The 22,393-nt window shown below is 39.6% G+C and overlaps 1 protein-coding gene across 1 annotated transcript in view; it reads right to left on the bottom strand.

Annotated features, from left to right (window-relative positions):
- The window catches only part of snd1 (staphylococcal nuclease and tudor domain containing 1), a 276,271-nt gene that overhangs the window by 95,413 nt on the left and 158,465 nt on the right, over window positions 1-22,393 (bottom strand). Inside the window, exon 17 of the mRNA XM_022671391.2 lies at window positions 1,463-1,651. Coding sequence (XP_022527112.1) covers window positions 1,463-1,651 — 189 coding nt within the window. The remainder of the gene's footprint in view (window positions 1-1,462; window positions 1,652-22,393) is intronic.

The following is a 22,393-nucleotide window of genomic DNA, read 5'->3' as shown; positions in this document are numbered from 1 at the left end:
CCGTGACCAAGCTGAGTGTGAGCTGAATGAGTGAGCACCCTTTTCTTTTCTTTTTCTTTTTTGCCAGTAATTGGTGTAGTGCACTGCAGCTAAAAATGAATGAAAATCAACACTAAAATCTAAAGTCGACATTTATTTATCATCTACATTGTTGCTTATGTTGACAAATTGTTGCAGCCCTGCGTTTTATAACATATATATACTGTTATACTGTAGAATGCAGTACTGTGAAGATCAACAAAGCTGACTCATAGACTGATATAATCCAAGCATTTAAACTTTGTTTTTATGACTCTTATTTGTCGTTTTGTCTACATTCTTTTTCTCCTTTTTCTTCCCATTCACTCATTTTTCTTTTTTCCTCATCTTCATTGTTTTTTATAATATACACTGTATGTTATGTTCTATATATAAATTTTTAAAAATAATCACTTAAAAGAATATTTAGGCAAAACTATGAGGTTTAAATGCAGGTTTGAATTCTTGTGTGTGAAAGCAGACCAGCGATAATGAGCCCATGCTTCACACAAGTGCAGAATCAATATCCTTGGTGCACGGCCAAATATTGGGGCCAGTAGTGAAAGCGCCCTCCCTTAGCAGTTCTTCGCTCATCCTCTAGCAGAACACTGTCCGCCATTCATCTGGCTTGGGACCAAAACGCAAAGTCCTATTAAAGCTCGACTACGTCAGTAAGGAGCAAGAAGTCTCCGAGGTCTGAGACGCAGAGAGAGATGAATCCAGGTAGCGGCTTCAAAAAGGAGGGCAGAGGCAGGCTCTGCGCTGCTGCCTTCAGCTGTAGATCATAATGATGGCTGGAGGAGGCCCTTCCAGTGTTCTCGGTTTGTTTCTCTCGCTTTCTCTCGCTGTCTGGGTGATGAAAGCGAGGGGCAAAGGACATGCGGAACAGCTGGCGAGGCCGCGTTCGAGCGCCAGGCCGGTCCCTTCCTCTCGGCCCTTTTGAAGCATAATGAAAATGAAGAGAGAGATTGGGATCAGGGAGAGAGGGAGCTTCATCAATCAAAGCTCGGTGGAGGAAAAGAAGAAGAAGAGACCCAGTACACGGTGCCAAATCTACAGCGCTATTTCACCACCATCCCCGAGATGCACAAGAGTTCCAGAGGCTTGCATTTGTACGACACCCACTGTTCCTGGCATTTCAATGCCCGGGTGTTTAGCTTGAATTAATGCGATACGACAACAGGTTTGTTCGCCCCCCAATTACCCCCCCAGTTGGGTTGGATTTCAGATGACAGAGGCTGGCCTTTGCTCCCCAACCAGGAACGAGGCGGAGAAACATGAAACCATGCTGATTAGCGCACACTCGCGCTGATTGGATCCGAAGTGACAAATTTTGTTTGCTAGTCTGCTCTCACAAAAACGCCAGAGCTATGCCTGGGGTGCACGTGTTGTGTGTGTTTTTTGTGTGTGTTTTTTCAGTGCATTTGTGTGCACACACACTCACCTTGTCTTTCCTCTGCCTGGCCACCTCCTCGGCCGACTGCAGGGTCTTGTAGTAGGAGCTGCGCTCGGCTGTGAAGTGGACCTTAGAGAGGGAGTTCTCCACCAGAGCCACAGACAGATTCACTCCCTCGATGTGAAGCCAGCCTATGAAGTTCCCTGCTTTATCCATGCTCTCTACCTCCACCTCCACCTGGGAGAGAAAGAGAGAGAGAAAAAAAAAAAAGGGAAAGAGAGAGAGAGAGTTAATGTGCTGTATCTGGGATTAGTCCAGAGATTCCATTACAGCATGACAGAATAGAAGAAGAGGCCCTGGCCTAAAATAGACAGATCTGTGGAAGAGAGTGAGCTTTCTATTGATCACTCACTAGGCTCTGAACCTCAGGTGAAGAGGGAAAGCCTACCCTCGACACACAACCACACACACCCCTACACACACACACACACACACACACACACACACACACACACATACACCTATACACACACACCTGCACAGTGTGACTGTCAGCAAATCGCTCAATCGCTCATCTTTCTCGCACAATTAACCACTGGTTTGAGCTCCAAGCTAACTTTAGCCTGACATTCTCAATTAAACCACATGCTTTCACACACTCGCGCACACACACTCACACTAACCTTAGCCCGACATTCTCAATTAAAGCGCGCACTCAGGGAACACAGACTCCTAATATATCACTTTTGTCTCCGGGTGACGGGGGTGTTTATTGGCAAGCGATCAGAGACGAACGGGAAGGACAAAAGGTCTACAGTTACGCATAGAGGGAAAAAGAGAGGGAGCGAGAGAGAGAGAGAGAGAGAGAGAGAGAGAGAGAGAGAGAGAGAGAGACGTCTTCAAGAGCAATGATGTGTTGACTCCCAATTCTATTCTCAATACACTGCCTGGATTATTATTGGCTATGCTGTGCAATCAGCCCTCCTTAAAGAGGGATTTCTCTCTTTTTTATATAACAAATCTCAATTAAAAAATAAAATTAATAAATAATAAAAAAAAAAAATATATATATATATATATATATATATATATATATATATAAAGAAAAAAAATCATGCAGGAATCTAGTTAGCTGCTAATTGACTCCCCAGTGCATAAGTAGCTGGGCAGACTACTTGTCTGCTGCATATAACTGCACTAAAGTTTGTGAGTGAGGTATGTCACTCCTCTAGACCTCTGGAGAGAGCAGGGCATCAGCAATAAGAATAAATAATGTAGAAATAATAGATTAAACTGTTTTGAGCACATGGTTACTCTCTTTTTATTTTGCATTTTTTGTGAATTTGTAGTTTTCATGTTGAATGGACTTATAGAAATGCTTCAAAATGATTATTTGTAACACGATTTTTGCATTGACTTTAATTCAAAGTTATTTTCTCCTTTTTATTTACCATTTGAGATGCATTTTTTTTTTGCAAAATTGTGTGTGTATATATATATATATATATATATATATATATATATATATATATATATATATATATATATATATATCAATAAAAATGTATATAAAAATATAAAATGTAATGTTTTATTCTATAAACTACAGACAAACTTTCTCCCAAATTCCAAATAAAAATAGTTATTTAGAGCATTTATTTGCAGAAAATGAGAAATGGCTCAAATAACAAAAAAGATGCAGAGATTTCAGAGCATAAATGATGCAAAGAAAAATTCATATTTATAAAGTTTTAAGAGTTCAGAAATCAATACTTGGTGAAAATAATCCTGTTTTCATGCATCTTGGCATGTTCTCCTCCACCAGTCTTACACACTGCTTTTGAATAACTTTAAGCAGTTCAGCTTGGTTTGATGATCATGCATCTTCCTCTTGATTACATTTAAGAGGTTTTCAATTAGGTAAAATCAAAGAAATCATCATTTTCTCTTATTTTTGTTGCAGAGCTGTGTGTATCTATATATAGTTTACTGATGCTATAATATAGACCCCACCCTATCCAGTCTACAACAGGAAAGCAACACGGAAAGGGCAAACACAAATGTTTTGGTAAAAGCTGCTCAACGAGCTGCTCAGTTGGTTCTGTCACATTTATCATTAATGATAAATAAGTAAACATTAATTAATCTTAATAGAAGATAAATGTTCAATTAAACATGATCTAGATTCAAGGTCATATTGTCCAGCTCTTCTGAGTTGAGTAAACTCAGCTACAACGTACACTTTCTGGGGCTTGTATCAGGCTCTTTAGGAGCTTGTACAGACTGAACTCTCTGCTGGAGAGCACTATATAACTAATCAAACAGATTTAAATTACACTCTAATCAAGGCCAAATTAACAATTTCCTGTCAACAGATGTGAAGCTACACATCTGAAACTCAAAGTGGAGTGATGCAAAGACTAAAGCATGAGAGTGAGAAATTCAGACTACACAGACTAGACTGCTGCTGTAATCTTATGCTTCATTTTAGGCAAAATATGCTAATGTTTAATATATTAAATACAGCTATTAAGCAGGCTACACTGAGGAACTCTTGAGTGTTCCGGTAAGACGGGGTACTATCAGCTAGTGGTTTGGCCCACAAAGCTTGTTTTAACACAGTAAAAAAACAGGCTACAGTCCGATATACTGACCTCTGATTGACGAAAGAGCTAGCGCTGCGGTTAGCGGCTAATGCTAATACTGCTCCAGCCTCTGTGCTGGAGAAACATCACTGAAACGCTGTACTTGTGGAGTGCCTATACTGCTCTTTACAACCTAAAGGGTTAAGTTCATACATACGGTACACTGGATTATAAGGCGCACCAACTTTTTTGGGGGAAAATTAAAGGATTTAAGTGCACCTTCTACTGCAAAAAAATATGGTACACATACCATTTGATCTTTCATTCGCCATTTTCTCACAAATTTGTCTGTGTGAGTGTTTTTGTTGCCGCTCATGCGGTCATGCTGTTTACAGCTGGTTGCATGGACGATAATCCAGCAAGTTACCCATGGAGCCATCCTCTACTTTCCTCCACTTAATTTTCACATTATTTATACAGAGATCAAACACAGATAAGCCACAGCATTAAAACCAGCTGCGTACATGCATTACACTGGTCAGATATAACATTATAATATTTCTGCTTTTCTTGCAGCTTTTTTAATATATCCCCAACAACATTAATCCTATATTTTTGTATTATTCATTTGATTAACTGAAATAACCAGAGCCTTGTTGTATTAAACAGTGGGATTCATTCTTTACGGATCATTAAAGATACTTTACTTTAAAAGTACTTTAAAAGTAGTCATGCAACAATGAAAAAAGAAATCCTGTATACAAGGAAAAAAATGCATTAAGATGCATCAATGATTATTTATTGAATCACATCGCAGACCTCTGAATCTTAATCTAATCAAATTGTAAGGTGCCTAGAGATTCCCAGCCTTAATAATTATCAAAACATACTGGGCTCAACAGTCAATATTAAACAAAATATGATTAAACAGATATGACATTAATCCACACAGCTAGGCCCAAACTAGATTGAGAGGTTGATTGGTTGGTACTGGTGTTCAAACAGTTCACCATCATTAACCATCAAAATTACCAGATCATCTATTCCTCTATTACCTCTAATACCCATTGTCACCTTTTTAAGACTAATATATCCCTAACAAATATTAATTAAAGTAAAATAGCCTCACAGAAGCAGTAAATGAGCATGTGAGGAATTTGCATCATTCTGTGAGCTGGAGGAAAAGCTCTGCCTAAACAGCTAATCAAACAAAGCTTGCTGACAAAGTCCTGTTATTGAAGATTAGAGGCACAAAAGGCAGCACAAACTGCTTACGCTCTCCCAATTAGATGTTCATCACTTTTTTGCGCACTCCACACATTTACGTAAGACAAAACCAGTTTTGTCAGGCCGTTTTAGGGCCGACGTGGGAACGGGCAGGTGCTGCGGAAAGATACTCCAGGAGTCAAGCGATTAAGACTGGGGCTGCTCAGCCCCTCGGTCCCCTGGGAAATCTGCTGGGAATTACTTGGGAGGCTGAGCCAGTGAACACGGAGAAAGTAAAAAGCTTTTTAATGAGGGCATAATCGCCACTTTGATTAAACGCGAGCATGACAACCAACTTCACATTATTGGGACAAACAAACACGTTTCCCTCTTCACCACTGGCTAATGGAAGGCTGATGTGCTCCACTCAAAAGCGACGGCCCTCCTGTTGAGACCGCCCCAAGAAATGGGCTGCGGTCTGGGTTAGCAATAGCATAAAGGCTAAATAGGTTAGCTAGCTTGTTGCACAATTTATTTCATACAAGGAAAATTTCTATCCAAGGTATAAAATAGCTTAGCAAATTGCTGATAAGCAAAATTAAACAAACAAACAACAAAAAATCTTCAGAATTTTATTACAAGCATGATAAATTATTAAATCTTCATTGAAAAAAAAGTATAAAATATATATGTCTTAGTATGTTTCAATTAGCTAATCTAAAAAAAAAAAAAAAAAAAAAAAAAAAAAAAAAACTTCTCAAAATCACTAAACGATTAATATAATACCTACCAATGCCATTTTACCATATGCAATTATAATCTAGAACATTTTGTAATTAAAAGAATGCAAACAATTTATATTGCCGAACCTCACGTCATAATTAAGACTATTAAGAATTAACAATATCAATAGCAATTCTCAGAAAGTCTCTCATAAAATGTCAAAATCACATAGTCACAATGACATTGAACATCCTGTACCTACAGGAAGATATTACGACATTTACGTTATTTGACCTTATCCAGAGTGGCTGACAATGTTATTCCTATTGCACATGTGGGCCAATTAAACCCCAATCTCCTACACGATGTGGTAGATCACTGGTAAGTAGTGGTGTTCTCCACTGCACCACTCCAACCACAGAGACTCAATGCCTTAAAAATAATATGGTTTACGCAGAAGCTATGTTGCACCATTGGCAGACGGCTGCACAAAGCAGGTCTAAAAGGTACCGCACTGTCAAAACTTTGACTTCTGCCACAAATGATTAGTTCAGTGCCAGGATCAACGTTTTGATGCCATTCGTCATTCGATCCATGCACCAAACATACATGTACAATCCTACCACAAACTCTGCGAGAACTGAGTAAGAATGCATGGATGGATCCATGCAGAGATATCCACCATATCTTGTGTAAGCAAACCCATGCTGAGAGACACTACATCTGTATGTGTAGCTCAATATATATTGCCTGTAGCAGTACAAATTAAATATTTAATCATTTATTGGACTCATCCAAGGTAATTACTTTCCACATTGCTGATAAGCAAAATAAAACTAAAAAAATCTTCAGCATTTCATTACAAGCATGTTTTTTTATTATGAAAACTTGATTACTAAAAAAGTTATAAATATGAAATATATATGTCGTAGCATGTTTTAAGTAACTAATCTTATAAAATACCTTCTCAAAATCACCAGATGACAAATGAAATACCTACCAATGCCATTTTAAAATATTCAATTACAAAATAGATCAACGTTTTAATGCCATACATCATTCGATCCATGCACCACACATCCATGTAGTCAACACATCAACCCCATCAGAAAAAAAAATAATAATAATAAATCAGCAGGAACTAAGTGAGAATGCATGGATGGATCCAAGCAGAGACATCCACCATGTCTTGTGTTAGGAAACCCATGCTGAGAGACACAACATAGACTGTAGCTGTTTGAGAACAAATTCAACATTTAATCATTTATTGTCCCTGGCTGGTATCTTCCCTTCGAAGAGCAATACAACCCAGCACTTCCTTTCAGGTACTATTTTTAATTATTTTTGACAATGAATGTATTTATTAGCAGATGAATAGCAATTTCAAACAGCTTTTAAATTGCATAAAACACCACTTACATGTAACCATTTATTTCTATATTCATGTTGATTAACAAAACACATCCTACTACTGTGTTTGCTTTGATAAATGAGCCAGTCAATTTTTTTTTCCCACCCGTGATTACTTCTCTGTGGGGTGCTAAAAGTGTACCTGTTTTCTGATGCCTCTGACACTCTGAGGTAAGGTCCATTTCCCTAAAGCCTGCGTCTGAATACAGAATAATGCACCAATCATGTAGCATCATGTTTTCGTGTTCAGTAGCTGTAGTTATGTAGCTATAGTCTCACTGTTCCAGAGAGCAACGCGTGTGCACTCACCTCCCTCTAAGTCCCCAATTATTTGAAAAGGCTATTAAGGATGAAGACACATCCATGCTGGAGTGTCAGTATGGAGCAAGGGAGTGAGGGATGATTTGGCACAGCGTGACTGAAGCGGCTCCAAAGGTGTGTTCTAATAATTCACTTTCTCTTGCCCGGTGCACTCTGCACGCTACTTGCTAAACCCCGGGCGCCCGGGCATTCTCGCTTTGAGTGTGACTAAATGAAACACAAAGTGAGAAAACGAGACACGGTTATGGTGCGTATTAGAGCGATGGTGAAATATGGCAATCTGGGCAAAGAACTGGAAGGCTTATCTTAATACAAGGTCACATTCAGCGCGGCACATTGGAATTCTGAGAAACCCTCAAATATCTTGCATAATCCATTGTATTCATTCCGCAATTACATGAATTCAATCTGGGCTCAATAAGGACTAAGATCGTATTGTGCTTCCCTACGACCCCATATGGAGATTGAATTACGAAGCTGGAAAGGAACGTGACTAAGGGTCCCAGGCACACATTTCACACAGATCACACAACCGATCACACAAAGGCACAAAAGAAAATTTACACAGATGACCCACACTTGTGTTGTTTTTCTCAGCAGGTGGTCGCAGCTTACTGCATATACAATACACCCTCAATTACACTCATAAAGGACTTTCCCTAACCATTCCAACAGCAATTCAATCAGCAAGACTGACAAATGGCACAACAATGCCTGTTCTGTGATGCCCCCCTTGCCTCTGCATTTATCTGCAATATACTTGGATGGCAAAGCCCCTCCTGTGCCCATTTAGCAAGCAGGCAAACGACTGCAGCATTAAAAGCACTGGCAGAAAGGTCATTCACACCCACAGAGAGAGAGACTGAGAGAGGCAGAGAGAGTATCTGAGAATTAAATACAGAAAAAGGGTAAAGAGGGGAAGCCCATATGCCTCTAACTTTATGTCCCCAACCTCCTATTCTAAAAGAACTTCATTTGCTGTGCAGAGCGGAAATAAAACGGAAAGGAAAACTGCTCACCGCTTCACGTCACCCGTTTCAAAACAACAGGGCAGACCTGCGTCGAGAGTAATGAGAACAAATAGTCCCACTGAGCTACATCAATTATACACCACCACACAGGAGCATCTCACACACACACACACACACACCATACACACACACACACGCATGCACGCACGCACGCTGGTCATTCTAGCATCACATTAGACCCTTCCCCACTTACACACACACACTCCTTGTTATCTGCCAGGCAGCATGCTGAAGCAGCAGCTCAGCATTCAGCAGTCCATCATTCGTCTTAAAGCGGTTAGGGAGCTGCACTGCTGCAGATTAATGGGCAAAAATGTTTACGTGAGTGTGTGCTTGTGCGTGTGTGAGAGAGAGGAACAAAAAGAGAAAAAAAAACAGAAGAAAGTACTGAAAGAAAACTGAAAAAATATAGAGCTAAAGCTGAACAAGAAAAAAAGAGTGAAGAAATAAAGAACAAAAAACAAGGGAAACAAAGCTAGCTACATTTAGCTAATATGAGAGAGAGAGAGAGAGAGAGAGAGAGAGAGAGGATGGAAAATGAACAAGAAAGAGAGAAAAAGTAAGAACATGGGAAATAAACAAAAAGAGAGCGAGAGAATGGAGAATGAACAAGGAACAGAAAGAGTAAGAGCATGGAGAATGAACAAGAAAGAGAGAGAGTGAGAGAATAGAAAATGAACGAGAGAGTAAGAGCATGGAGAATGAACAAGAAAGAAAGATAGTGAAAGAATAGAGAATTAACAAGAAAGAAAGTGAGAGCAGAAAATAAAGGAGAGAAAGAGAGTATGGAAAATAAACAAGAAAGAGAGAAAATGGAAAATGAACAAGAAAGAAAAATTAACAAGAAAGAGAGAGAATGGAAAATGAACAAGGAAAGAAAGCAAGAAAGAAAGCAAGAAAGAAAGAAAGCAAGAAAGAAAGAAAGGGGGGCAAAACAATCAAAAACTAGTAAGAAAACAATAAAAAAGAGAAAAAACTAGAGAAAGAAAGAGAAATAGAAAAAGAGAAAGATAGGTGTGAAGTTGGTTTATTGATTTTAAAGTGTTTAGTATGTATTTTGATCAGTGTTGTGTTTGTGTTGCTGTTTCAGGTCTATTGTTGTACTGCACTGGTGTAGCTGCTGTTACTGGAACTCCAGCAGTCAGACCTACCAGAGTCCCGCTCTGCAGCTCCATTCACCCATCCTGCACAGAGCTCCCCGTCCCGCTCAACACAGGAACTCGATGGTCTGATAGGGCCCAAACCATGCACAGATGGCTTCAACTGGGAGCCTCTTAAGAGCCAAGATAGCACCCTGAAGCTTTAGAACCAATATGGCTCCCGGTGGAGCACAAATGGCCTCTGGAGAGAGTGAGAAACATGGCACTGAGCAAAGCGGGGCATAAATACCCCAAATATCTACCCAAAGAGTCATACACAAATCACCCGCCGACAATCACACACAGACACAGTCCAGAGGAGCCATAGAGGAGAAGAGTGGCTCTCCATCCTGCTCTCAGAATAGCCTACATCTCGCATCTCGCCGCTCCAGCTCCAGCTCGCCCACCGCAACTCAGGAAGGGAACATTACAGTCTTTTAAAGCGGGGGGGGCAACTGCAGTCCTGGAGGGCTGGTTTCACGCTGAGTTCTATGCTTTTTTCTGCACAAGTACACCTGATTCAAGCCACAGAGTTGCCTGGTTTAATCAGTACGAATGCTGGACAATGATTCTTGGGGTAAAAATAAATAAAAAATGAAATAATAAGCAATCAATCAGCCAAGAAATGCCGGACATCCATCAGATCATACCAAAGTCTTTTTATAGTCAAGACATTTCACTCCACGGCCATCTTTGAAACACCAATGGGCAGTTATATTCACTCATATAATACCAATAATAGCCAAAAAGTTTTCTTGAGAAAACACTAAAATACTTTAAAATGAAGGTTTATTTACAATTTCTATAACATATTTCACATCACTGAACAAATCTAATAAAAGCTTCATGAACAGTTTGTAGTGTTCGGCTACAAAACGAACAAAAATGGGATCTGCACTTGCGCAGATCTCTTTACTGAGCATGCTTAATGTTTTCCACTCTCACAGTAGAGTAAGCAGTGTGAAGAATGCTTTTTATCCTTAAACCGATGCCAGATTGAGCTTTACAAGAACTTCCAGCCATATTTCAATCAGTGGTTGGCATCCTGAATAAATGATTCTAGCCCTATTTGGATGGGATTAGTTTCTCAGGGGGTCCGGGGGTAATCTTCTCTTTTATAGGGGGTCCCCTGTGTTTTTATTCTCACCTGGAACGACCATGTATGTGTTTTTTTTTTTTTCCTCGGACTTCCTCTGAGAAAATTACAGGCTGAATTTAGTCCAGTCCGAACGAACATCTCTGAGTTTCGTCATCTTGGGTTTAATATAATAGCTATTTGTCCACTGCTACACACCGTAATTACACTTTGGGCACACGTTTCCACGGAGATCTACGTAAACACAGCTCACAGACGCGATTCCATGCAGACTCCCACACTTTATGGTTGTGAACTGTATTTTCAAATTGTTGGTGAAATTTGGCTTCGTCCCAAACCGAAATAAGAGTCAGTGTCTCTTCTCTGCACCAGTGTCTTTTAGAGTGCTTAGACTCTGTGTGCAAAATCTGATATCACATGATAACACGATCTCACGTGACCGAGAAAGCCAAAAACTCACTGGTCCTCCTGTTTTTTTTTATTATTATTTTTTTTATTGCAGTCCGGATGCAAGAGTTTTATCACTGAGTAGAAGTGTGAAATATTTCTTTTAAAGACGTCCCCCGGAGAAAGTAATCTCATACGGACAGGGCTTTACACACATGGCACCAATCTCCCATCTTGGATTTTTACTCATATATTTGTGTCCATCCTCACCAAAAAAATTATTTATGTTAGTTATGTTAGAGTACTTGTTAAGTTTTAAAGTACAAAAACACTTCATGTATCAAACATGACTTGGCTGATAGGCTGCCAATGAGAGGCTGGGATAAGTGAGGAACTCTTCATTTGATTTATCGCCAACCTATTCCTTTAAAGAACACTGAAAGCTGTTTAACTAAAAACAGGTTCAGGTTTAGACAAGGCTCCTAAGTGGTGTAGCTGTCTAATGTTTCGCCCTATTTTCAGGAGAATCTGAGTTCAAATTCTAATTATTCCAGGAGAGCAAGAGAGCAGAGTTAATTGGAGCATTTAATTGGATATGGAGCAGAGTGTATAAAATCTAACAACTCTGTTTTTCTCTGCATGTTTTAAGATGTGGTGCACTGTAAGTTTCAGATTATACAACACAACACTTTCTGAGGTTAGATCACGGAAACATTGTAAAAACGATGAGATATTTGTATCACATTACCCTATTACTCATAGGCAGAGGGGTACTCATTATTGGGAAGCAGCTTTCAGTAATGAACCTGCTCTTACTTCAGTATCATTATGATCACAAGAGTCAAACTGTAGGCATAACTTTGATGAATCCTCTATGCCCTGCATCTGTGTCTTAGATATTTTCTAGTTTAACGTCATGAGATGATTCTCTCATTACACTCGCTCATGCATGTGACTGTGTGTCTATTTTGCAGTGTGCAGTACAGAGATCGGCCACCAGGGCTGTCACTATAGAATTGTCTGGAAAGGTCTGGCCTAAGGGAGATGTTTAGGGCTCCTTCCCTTTAACGACCTGGAAAAACATTATGCTTAGGCCAAACCTTCCACTTCTCTTTCGTACACTGTCTACTGTTTAAATTTAATTTTTAACTTTTCATGTATCTTTGGGATAAGTGGGAGGTGACAGCTATTTTGTTTTGTCTATTTTGCAAGCAGGGAGTTAGACTAGTTTTTTTGAGTAATTTAGTAATTTGAATTACTAAAAGAATACTAAAATATTTAGTAATTTAGTTCCATTGTTTAGGGCAATTTGAACCCAATGATTCCTGGCGTTTAGGGCAATTCAAACCCAACAAAATTCTGGTGTTTAGGGCGATTTGAACCCAATGAATCCTGATGTTTCCATTTAACGACTTGGAATAAACATCATGCTTAGGCCAACCCAGCACTTCTATTTCTTTAACTTTTTGTCAAAGGTTCTATGTATCTTTGGGGTGAGTAGGGGGTGACTGTCATTTTGTTTCCAATAAGAATCTTATTTTTCTTCCGTTTTACAACCAGGTAGTTAGGGTGTTTTTTGTGTAATTTAGTTTCTCTGTTGTCCAGTTTGGTAGGTTGTGTTTGTCCTTTTGTTTTGTTTGTAGTTTTGGCATATGCTCAACCCTGACATGACATTTCTCTATTTCTTGTCAATAAAACAAATGATTCAAACATCTACACAGTGTCCTATGTCCAGTGTCCAATGGTCACCTTCACTTTCAGGTTTACTGCCTGACCCTAAACCAGGTCATAACATAAGACTAATCTCTGCACCTGACAGACTGTATATATAACGGTGAGCTAGGTTTAGGGCTAAAATTTATGTTAAAGATGGACTATTGCAGAACACCATTAGGAACCTCCACAGCTCTGATGCTGAGGAATCTGGCTTGCTGTGTTAGCAAACATGGTGGCCCAATGCCTTACTGAGAATCACTGCACTTCTGTTTGGTAGCTCAATAATAAATATTGCCCATATGAGTTTAAATGTTTAAACATTTATTGTTCCTGTAAGCTTATATATCTTTCTTCCAAATAGCATTGCACTGAGACACTCTCTTCTGGGTACAACTACTTTTCTACTTTTCGTCGAGTGTACATGGAGATATACACACTAAACAACTGCAGTTCCTATCCTTCCTGCTCTAATCAGCTGGCAAACTCTGTAGCGCACACATTCTAAATCAGCTTTTTTGGCAGAGCCCAATTACCAGCAGCCTCTCGCTCATGTGTAGTCTCCCCGTCTTGCTATAAGCCCATCATGGCCATAAAGGGTGGTGGAGGAACGGAGCCAAGCAGAGTGAGCACGTTTTGATTCTCTTATGTCACATGAGGATTCATCTTGCGCCTCTAATTTGCAGATGTAAGCACCACTTCCAGCCGAATACCAAGCAGGCAGGTTGCGGTGGGGGCGGGGCGGCGATGTCCTCATTCGTTTTCATTAAACGGCAGCCCCTCTATGAGTAATGTAACCTGCCACAGCGCTTGAACCATAATGTATAATATTATAATATTAAAGGTGGAGCTGGAAGGGAGGGTGGGAGAGGGGGAAATATATGACTGCAAGGCATTTCATCAACAAAAGGTACTGAGGGTTGCATCATACTTGCAGAGCTATTGATGAGAGCCTCTGCATGTGTGTGAGAGTGTGTGTGTGTGTGTCTCTTCGTCAAGGAGAACAGGAGAAACGCACATGGTTTAAAAGCCAACTCGGTGTGCAGAAAAGCTGGCGTTGATGGACAGGTAAAGGAGGGAGATCTGACGCACCACTCAGAAGATGAAGCTTGGAGAGTGTGTATGTGTGTGTGTGTCGTCAGTGTGAAGGAGAGGACAAAAGAGGAGAAGAAGGAAGGTTTAAAAAAGAAAAAAAAAATTAAACAGAGTTTAAAGCAGCGATTAAAGCTCAGCGCAGGTCTAGCCAAGAGGACCTGCATGGCCTAGCCTAATCGCAAGCCTTTCCACTGATTAAATGGCATTATCAAGCACAGGAGTCAGCCAAAAGAGCATGTCGCCATCGTTCACATGGGGCTCAGCCTGCTGCTGGATATACAGAGCTCCACAGCATGACTGTGCCATTCTCCCTCTCTCTTTCTTTCAAACATACACACACACAAACTTCTGCTGAATCAGGGTTACAGCACTCCACTCAAACCCATGTTATCAATACTCACTCAATCACTGTTCATATTATTATCTACAAGTAAAACATCTAAGTCATGTGGTGTCAATTATTAACAGCTACAGTCAGTCTGCTATGTTATTGCTTGAGAGTGATGTGACCTGTGCAGGTGTGATTGATCGTGTATAAACCAACAGGGTGCAGAACTCTTATCCAACCATAAATCTCAATTTCACTCTTTTTGGATGGAGAGATTTATCTAAATAGGGTTTTTTGAACAATGAGAAGCCAGAATGAACACAAGCTGAAATGAAATGGGAGTAACAAGGCTATTTTTAAAATGCAAGTAGAAGAAAGTACAGATAATTGAGTGAAAAGACTAGAAGAAAAAGTTGTCTAAAAATAAATACTCCTGTAAATTATAAATGACTAAACTTTCTACTTAAGTAAGGCAACAAAGTATTTGTATTTAGTTACATGACACCACTATAATAATAATATAGTAGAGTAATATTTTAAAAACTAAAATTACGACAGTGGAGATGGAATATATTTTGACATTACAACAACAGAGCTACACATCATAATGCAACCAGGAAACAGAGGGGCTAGACCAATTATGTCTTCATTTTTAAGAGATATCATGCTATTAATGATAACTACATCACTGCCACTGGTGTGACTGGAGCAGCTAAGGTGCTAACTTGAGTGAGTTGCATGCTACCCAAGATCACTTAGAGGCAGAGAAGGCTTGCTATTGGCCATGTACACAGGCAAGAATGTTAGAATTTACCAAAGCAGAACACAGTGCAAATCAAAATGATCTGCTTTACAAAGAATTCATTAAAATAAATGTGATTTTGCTAGTTTTGCTAAGTTATGACAGCACAACTGATGATGATCTTTAATTTAGACTGGACTAATATGTCCAAACATTTAAATAAACTATTAATAAGTCAGATTCAGCCTTATTCATATAAACATTACAATTAAACATGCAGTTTAGGCTGGAGCAGTATTAGCATTGGCCAATAACCGGAGCGCTAGCTCTTTCGCCGTTCAGAGGTGAGTGTATCGGACTGTAACCTGAGTGTTTGCTATGTTAAAACAAGCTACAGTTCATCGAAACACTCTGGGTTACTCAGAGTGAAGCTCTGTTGGGCAGCATTCATTAACGCTAAGTGCTGCTAACAGCGGTTAGCGCTCCTGCTAACCATAGCTAGTGCTGCTGCTAATCACGCTGTAGAAAAAATTGAAAAAAATTGAAACATTGAAAATAAGCTTACAGTAAACAAATAACACCAAATAAACAAGTTTTCAGGAGAGAAATCTGATTAGGTTAACATACAGCACTTGTTTTACTTTAAAAGATATTTATATATACAGTACAGGTCAAAAGTTTGGACACACTTTCTCAATTAATGCGTTGTCTTTATTTTCATTTTATTTATATTGTAGATTCTCAATAAAGGCATCAAAACTATGAACGAACATGTGGAGTTATGTACTTAACAAAAAAAAGGTGAAATAACTAAAAACATGTTTTATACTCTTTTGTTTTATAGTTTCTTAAAAATAGCCACCCTTTGCTCTGATTACTGCTTTGCACACTCTTGGCATCATTCTCTCAATGAGCTTCAAGAGGTGGTCAATTGAATTCAGTTTTCAGGTGTGTCTTATCAGGGTTAATTAGTGGTGGAATTTCACAATTTTTTGTCAAGTACATAACTCCACTTGTTCATTCATAGTTTTGATGCCTTCAGTGAGAATCTACAATGTTTATGCCTTATAATGCCTTATAAAACGGTGCGCCTTATATTCCGTAAAATACAGTAAGTAAGAAAGCAGCACACGTACTACTGCACTACTTAAAACAGATTTTGTGTGTGTATGGCAGCACCACATGCCCAGTGACAACTCCCCTTTTCGTGGGTAAATTGCTTCATTTCTGGCAGAGTTCTAGCCATGCGTTGTGTTCACACTGTTATTAGGTTTGCTGACAGCACAGCTGTGAGGGTCGACAGCGTGAACAGAGCCACACATCTTAATGTGCGTGTGTGCGCTTGATTTTAATTTTAATCACTGCTCATAGAGGGGAAACGGGGGAGAAAAAAAAATACGAGTAAACAAACAGAGGCAGAGGACTGGTATGACAGAAGAGACCTCAGCAGTTCAGAGCTTAGACTTCACAGGATCACACATGGCATCTCTCAGGTTCAGCCAAAAAGAAAAACAAACAAAACTTCACGATTTTCCAACTGTTCTGTTTTTCGACTTTTTGTAAACAGAACCGTGAAACTGCAGATGCAGTAACTAACAAATAGAATACAAGTGGGCTGCAACCACCGTGCAAAGACAATTCGTTTTATTTACACAGTAAAGCTCTGCAAACTAGGTCCACTCAAGCACAAGGTCACCACGATCAATGTCAAGTGACTGGTAAAGTCCCCAAAGCACTGGACGGTGAGGTTCTGGGACTAGGTTCCTTAGAGTGATAGCTTCCCATCCACCATCTTTGGGAAAATATAATGAAGTTGTATTAGTGATCCAGAACTAAATCACCCCACATCAGTAACGGAGCTTACTAATGCTCAAGCCTGAAGGCAAGAAAATTACATGCATTATGTACATGCACTGTCATGTGTAACTGTGCTTAGAGATGCACAACAAACTAACTGGCCACTTCAATAAATAACTTGTGTCAGAATAAAAGAAAATCTATTTAAGATAACCTAACAATTTGAGGCAGGGTACATTTTATGTAACACGGACATGCAGGTTAAACAATGTTAATTAATAGGGTATAAATGTAATCACAATTATCACAAGCTCCCAATTCAACTGCTAATAACAGCCCAGACCCTGTAAAGGGCTGTAGAACCCTATTAAAATCTGGTGCAAAAATCCACTCCATGTGCATAATGTGGAGAAAATATATTCCCATATGCTAATTTAACCTATATACTAATTATTATTCTTTTTTTTTTTTGGTCAGATTTAGACTCTCAAAAAGAATGTGTAAAACTAATTCTGCCTTGTTTTGGAAACAAAGAAAAGAGTTACTTCCACTAACCAGATATCACTCTTCAGAGTCCAATGCTTAGCCCAAAACAGTATCAGCAGAGCCAGCACAGAGTTGCTCTAAGCCACACAACGAGATTCACCTTGGAAGTCCATGGTAAAGCTATAGAGTAATATGATGTCAAATTAATTAAAGGATATTGAGCAATCTATCTATCGAGATTTTTAATTAACAATGGACACTCATTTTTGCTTAGTTCAGGGTTTATATTCTACTCTATGTTGCTTCTATGTTCATGCTTGGCCGGGGCAAAGCCATGTGTGTACAAATGGGGAAGTGAACAAAGTTTTAACAGAATTTAAACAATCAAAAAATGATAATAAAAAGATTATGTTGATTAGAAGTTGTAAATGCCAGGTCATAGAGTTTGACCGTGTTTTTTTAAATAAGGTTGACAAGAAGGAGAAACAAGTAATTTTATCTTGAGAGATAATGCAGAACATTACACAAGTCTGCATGATGACATAATACCAGGTAATGTCCGAGTGCCCTCAATTAATATAGGCAATTGATCGATTGTGCTTACAAGCAACAAGCGATTGCTATAAACCCCCAAAAACTGTTGGTTTATCTTATATTAGAGTATAAACTATTAATACCAAGTTAACTTTGGATAAAGGACACTGTCTGATTGACATGATTTGGAATGAGGGGGAAACTATCAATTTAGCGAGATCATACCTTTAACCAGCGCGAGCCACAAACCACCATCCATCAACGCAACCTCTCCTGCTCCTCATTACCTGATCGACATGTTGGCTGCGAAAATCAATGCTGTGCTCTTGCACACGCAGATGCAGAGCAGAGAAAAATGACTGGGAGGGCAGCAGTGGCACTTAACCTCGGGTAACCATGGTTACTGTGTCAAAACGCTGCGTCCCGCGGCGCCATCTGCGAGGTAAATAACTAGCGTGTGCAGGAGGCAGCGGGAACCGGGCGCCGCTACGACAGATGGGCTTCATGTCGCAGCCCAGAGTCTGCGAGTGCAAGATCCTCTGCTAACTAACACAGAGTCTGATAGCACCCAATTATACATTTACATTCAGACTCAGGAAAAGATCTCACTGACCTTTAGAACCTTCAGAACTCACAGAACAACTACCGAGCAGACATGAACTAAGATGACCAGTCTATTAGGTGATGTAGAATTAGCACGACAAGTTTAACTAGATTAAAAATTAGATTTAAATGTTTACGCCACATCTCATACGTCCCAACACACACCCATACACACGTCAGAAGTAAAGACCTCTTCAACTGCTATTTCTTGTCTGCTAAAATCAAAGCCATGCAAGATCCATATTACAGGAAAAAAAGAATGCATCAATTCTCCGATGTCTGTTAGGGATGTAAATACACAGTTAATGAGGCCTTTAATTAAACAACGTGTGTTGTGAGGAGAAATAGGGACAGAAAGATCTGAAATCGAGAGCATCCCTAAGGTTAAATAAGGTAGTGTTTTCCGTGCAGCGTAAATCAAAGGCTCATTTCGAGGACGGTGTCAATCGATTGAGAGGAAACTCTTTTCTCTGTGTGTGCTCTCTTAGCAGAGTACCTCAGCTAAAGGGAAGCACTGACCAGAGCAGCCATTATCTTACAGCACACGACTATAAAACCCATTTTCTTACTAAATCTTTAGTCAAACTTTTTTGCTTTGAATTATAGAAAAAGTGTCTTGATGTGTGATGTCTTATTCACTGGAATTCATTCATTATTTATCAGCATATTTATCTTCTCTTTTAAATGTTAAGCATGGAAATTACAGTCTTCACTCTTGCTGTTCCCAAACTACAGACTAAATTAGGAACAGCCTCAAAATGAACCTAAGATTCTAAACTTGAAACTTAAAAATCTAGTTGACAGAAAAGGCACACTGAGGAGCACTATCAGCTTCTTATGCACATAGAAAAAAACTCATATTAGCTTAATTTTCTTTAAGATGGTCACTTAAATCTCCACTAGGTAGGACTGAGATTTTGTGCTCGTGGGCTCCCCCTATAGTTGCAGAGTGTAATAAATGTTTCAAGCGGATTAGTTTCTCTTTCTCGTTTTCTGGCTTTCACAGACATACTCGGTCTCTTTCTAGCTTCTGCCAGAATGTCTGTATGTTAGTTTGTAAAGAATGAACCAGTAGTCCTTGTAGAACTGTTAGAACTAAAGGGCAGAAAGCAGGTCGCAGTTCTCGCGAGAGTTGGTCGCAGCCGCCTCGGAAAACTTGCGGAGTCTGGTTTGAGCTCAGAGGAGCTCCGGCACAGACACGAGAGCACCGCTATTCCTCCTATTACACCTCAACGCAGCGCTGTAGTGAGTTTCAAGCTGTAATTTTACTTCTTTAAAAAGATCAAAAATCAAGGAAATCCTACCTAGTGCTGCTTTAATTCAAAGATTGTCACTCTCAGACAATAATCTTTTTTTTTTTTTTTTTGTGGGCGCTGAGTGGTCTAACAGGTTAAGAGCCTGATCAGGAGAGCGCTGATTCTAAAATTTCGGTCATGCCACTTGCCATCAGTTGCCGGAGCCCTGAGAAAGCACAAAAGTCTTTCTCTCTAATAAGTAAGAGACCTAAAAGTCTTGTGGTTTCTAATAGAATAAGCTTCCATTCAAGATTTATGGAGAAAATGTCAATAAAATGGATAGATGGTTTATTGGAGTCTGAAGGTGTCAAGTGGGTGAGTAAGCTTACTTAGGTTGCACAGTCAATAAAATCAATATATTACTGATAATATAAAAAACAGAATGATATTACTGATGTCTAAGGATTTCACCCAAACTAGTGCACCTTTTAAAGCCGTAGTGAAGGACAGTGCTAATACTGACTTCTGTAACAATGGCAAACATAGACTTTTACTCAAACTCTGCAGGCAGATTTGGTTATGGTTATGTAACATTCAAAAATTCTAAGTTTTAACTCAAATTTTTGCATGCAATAATATGTCCATTTTCTTCAACGCTAATAAAGATCTTTATTAAGTACTCACGCTTTCTTGTTTACTTATATTTAACATTATTTTTTGATACTTGAGAGTAGAAATGTGCACATTTGACCAGGGAGTACTGTATATTTTGTCACCAAACATCCACATGCATGCAATAGCAAGTTATGTTTCTTTTGCTGTCAGGGAGCTTGTGTAACCTCACACTCTTCTTTTAGCCATTTGAAGCACAGGTCTAAGTGGCTACTGCTGTAATTGGTCACCTTGGAGAGCTTAGCTTGAAATCCAGACCTAACATGGTGGAGTCAGCTAATCAAGAGCTGCTAAAACGGCTCTTCACATACAAAGACCTCCTGCAGCTGGAGCTCATTTAAAAAGGCTTTACAGTACTGTACAAAACAGTTCACACACAGCCAGGCTTTTTCCAGAAGGGGAACATTTTACAATGGGAATACAGGATAAGAGGAGAAAATCTGAGTATTATAATCCAAGTTATAAAATAAATGTTAACGGGACATTCAGAGATAGACAGAGATAGACAGCCACAGCAGTAAAGGCTGATTTAAGAGCGTCAGTGTGTTCCAGCGTTCGAGTGGAAGAAGGAGACAGGAGACTGTGTTTCTGAACGTCAAAAGAAACAATCACGAGCAGAGCTGTAAACATTTACAGGGACGAGAGTTCTGACAGCACACGCCGTAAACAGACACGCTCCGTCTCTGGAATGCTCTCCTCCAGCTTGCAGTGTGGAGGACAAACACGCAGCGGCCTGACCTCTGTCAGCTGTACTAGGGGCGTGTTTGCAGGCGGTGACATTTCGCCGCAATTCCTCACAGCTGCGCTTCTCAGTAAAGTGAACGTGTGTTTGCGTGTGCATGAATGCGAGAATGCGTTTGAGTGTGTGTGTGTGCAGGTCGGTCAATAAAGGTGAGACCAGGTGCTGAAGTGAGCTCATTGATCGGCTTATAGACTGAACGCATTGGTGTTGCAAAAAACGCTGCTCTAAACTAAATCTTTCAACTGCAGAGCCCTCATTATTGGCAAATCCATGCACAATCTCCCCCTCACCCCCGCCCCATTCATCTGCACACACACACTCTTACACCACCACTCTCAAATCACTGCCTTCCCTATTTCTGCCTTTCACATCAGTAGATAAATGATGGGGAGAGATTAGAGGGAGAGAAAAAAAAGAGGAATAGAGGGAGCAAGAGACCAAGAGAGACAAAATAAAGAGAGGAAGTCTGAGAGCAAGACAGAGAGAGAGTGACAGAAAGACAAGTAATGGAGAGAGTCAGAAAGCAAGGTGGGATGAAAGAAGTGAAAGTCAGAAAAAAAAAGAAATGAGAAAGAACGATGGAAGTCAAAGAGCAAGAGAGAGAATGAAAAGGTGGGATGGAAGGGGTAAATTAGAGAAGGAGTCAAAAAGAGAATGTGAAAGAATGATGGAAAAGGAGTCAAAGAGCAAGAGAGAGAATGAAAAGGTGGGACGGAAGGAGTAAACTAGAGGAGTCAAAAAGAGAATGTGAAAGAACGATGAAAGAAGTCAAAGAGCAAGAGAGAATAAAAAAAGGTGGAATGGAAGGATTGAATTAGAGAAGGAGTCAAAAAGAGAATGTGAAAGAATGATGGAAGAAGTCAAAGAGCAAGAGAGAGAATGAAAAGGTGGGATGGAAGGGGTGAGTTAGAGAATGAGTCAGAGGGGTGGAAAGAGTCAGAAGAAGTAAGAGAATGAGTCAGAGTGAGATGAGTGAGAACAAGAGAGAGATTGAGAGAGTCTGAGATCAAGAGGAAGATAAGGAAAGCTAGAGAGCTTGTGTGAAAGAATGGAAAAAGAAATCAAAGTAAGACAGAACAAGTAAGAGAATGATTCAGAGTGAAAAAAAAGAATGAGAGAGAAAGACTAAGAAAG

This window comes from Astyanax mexicanus, chromosome 2 (genome assembly GCF_023375975.1).
Source record: "Astyanax mexicanus isolate ESR-SI-001 chromosome 2, AstMex3_surface, whole genome shotgun sequence".
Classification (NCBI taxonomy): domain Eukaryota; kingdom Metazoa; phylum Chordata; class Actinopteri; order Characiformes; family Acestrorhamphidae; genus Astyanax; species Astyanax mexicanus.
Note: the sequence above shows the minus strand (reverse complement) of the source record. Positions and strands in the feature narration are given on the sequence as shown.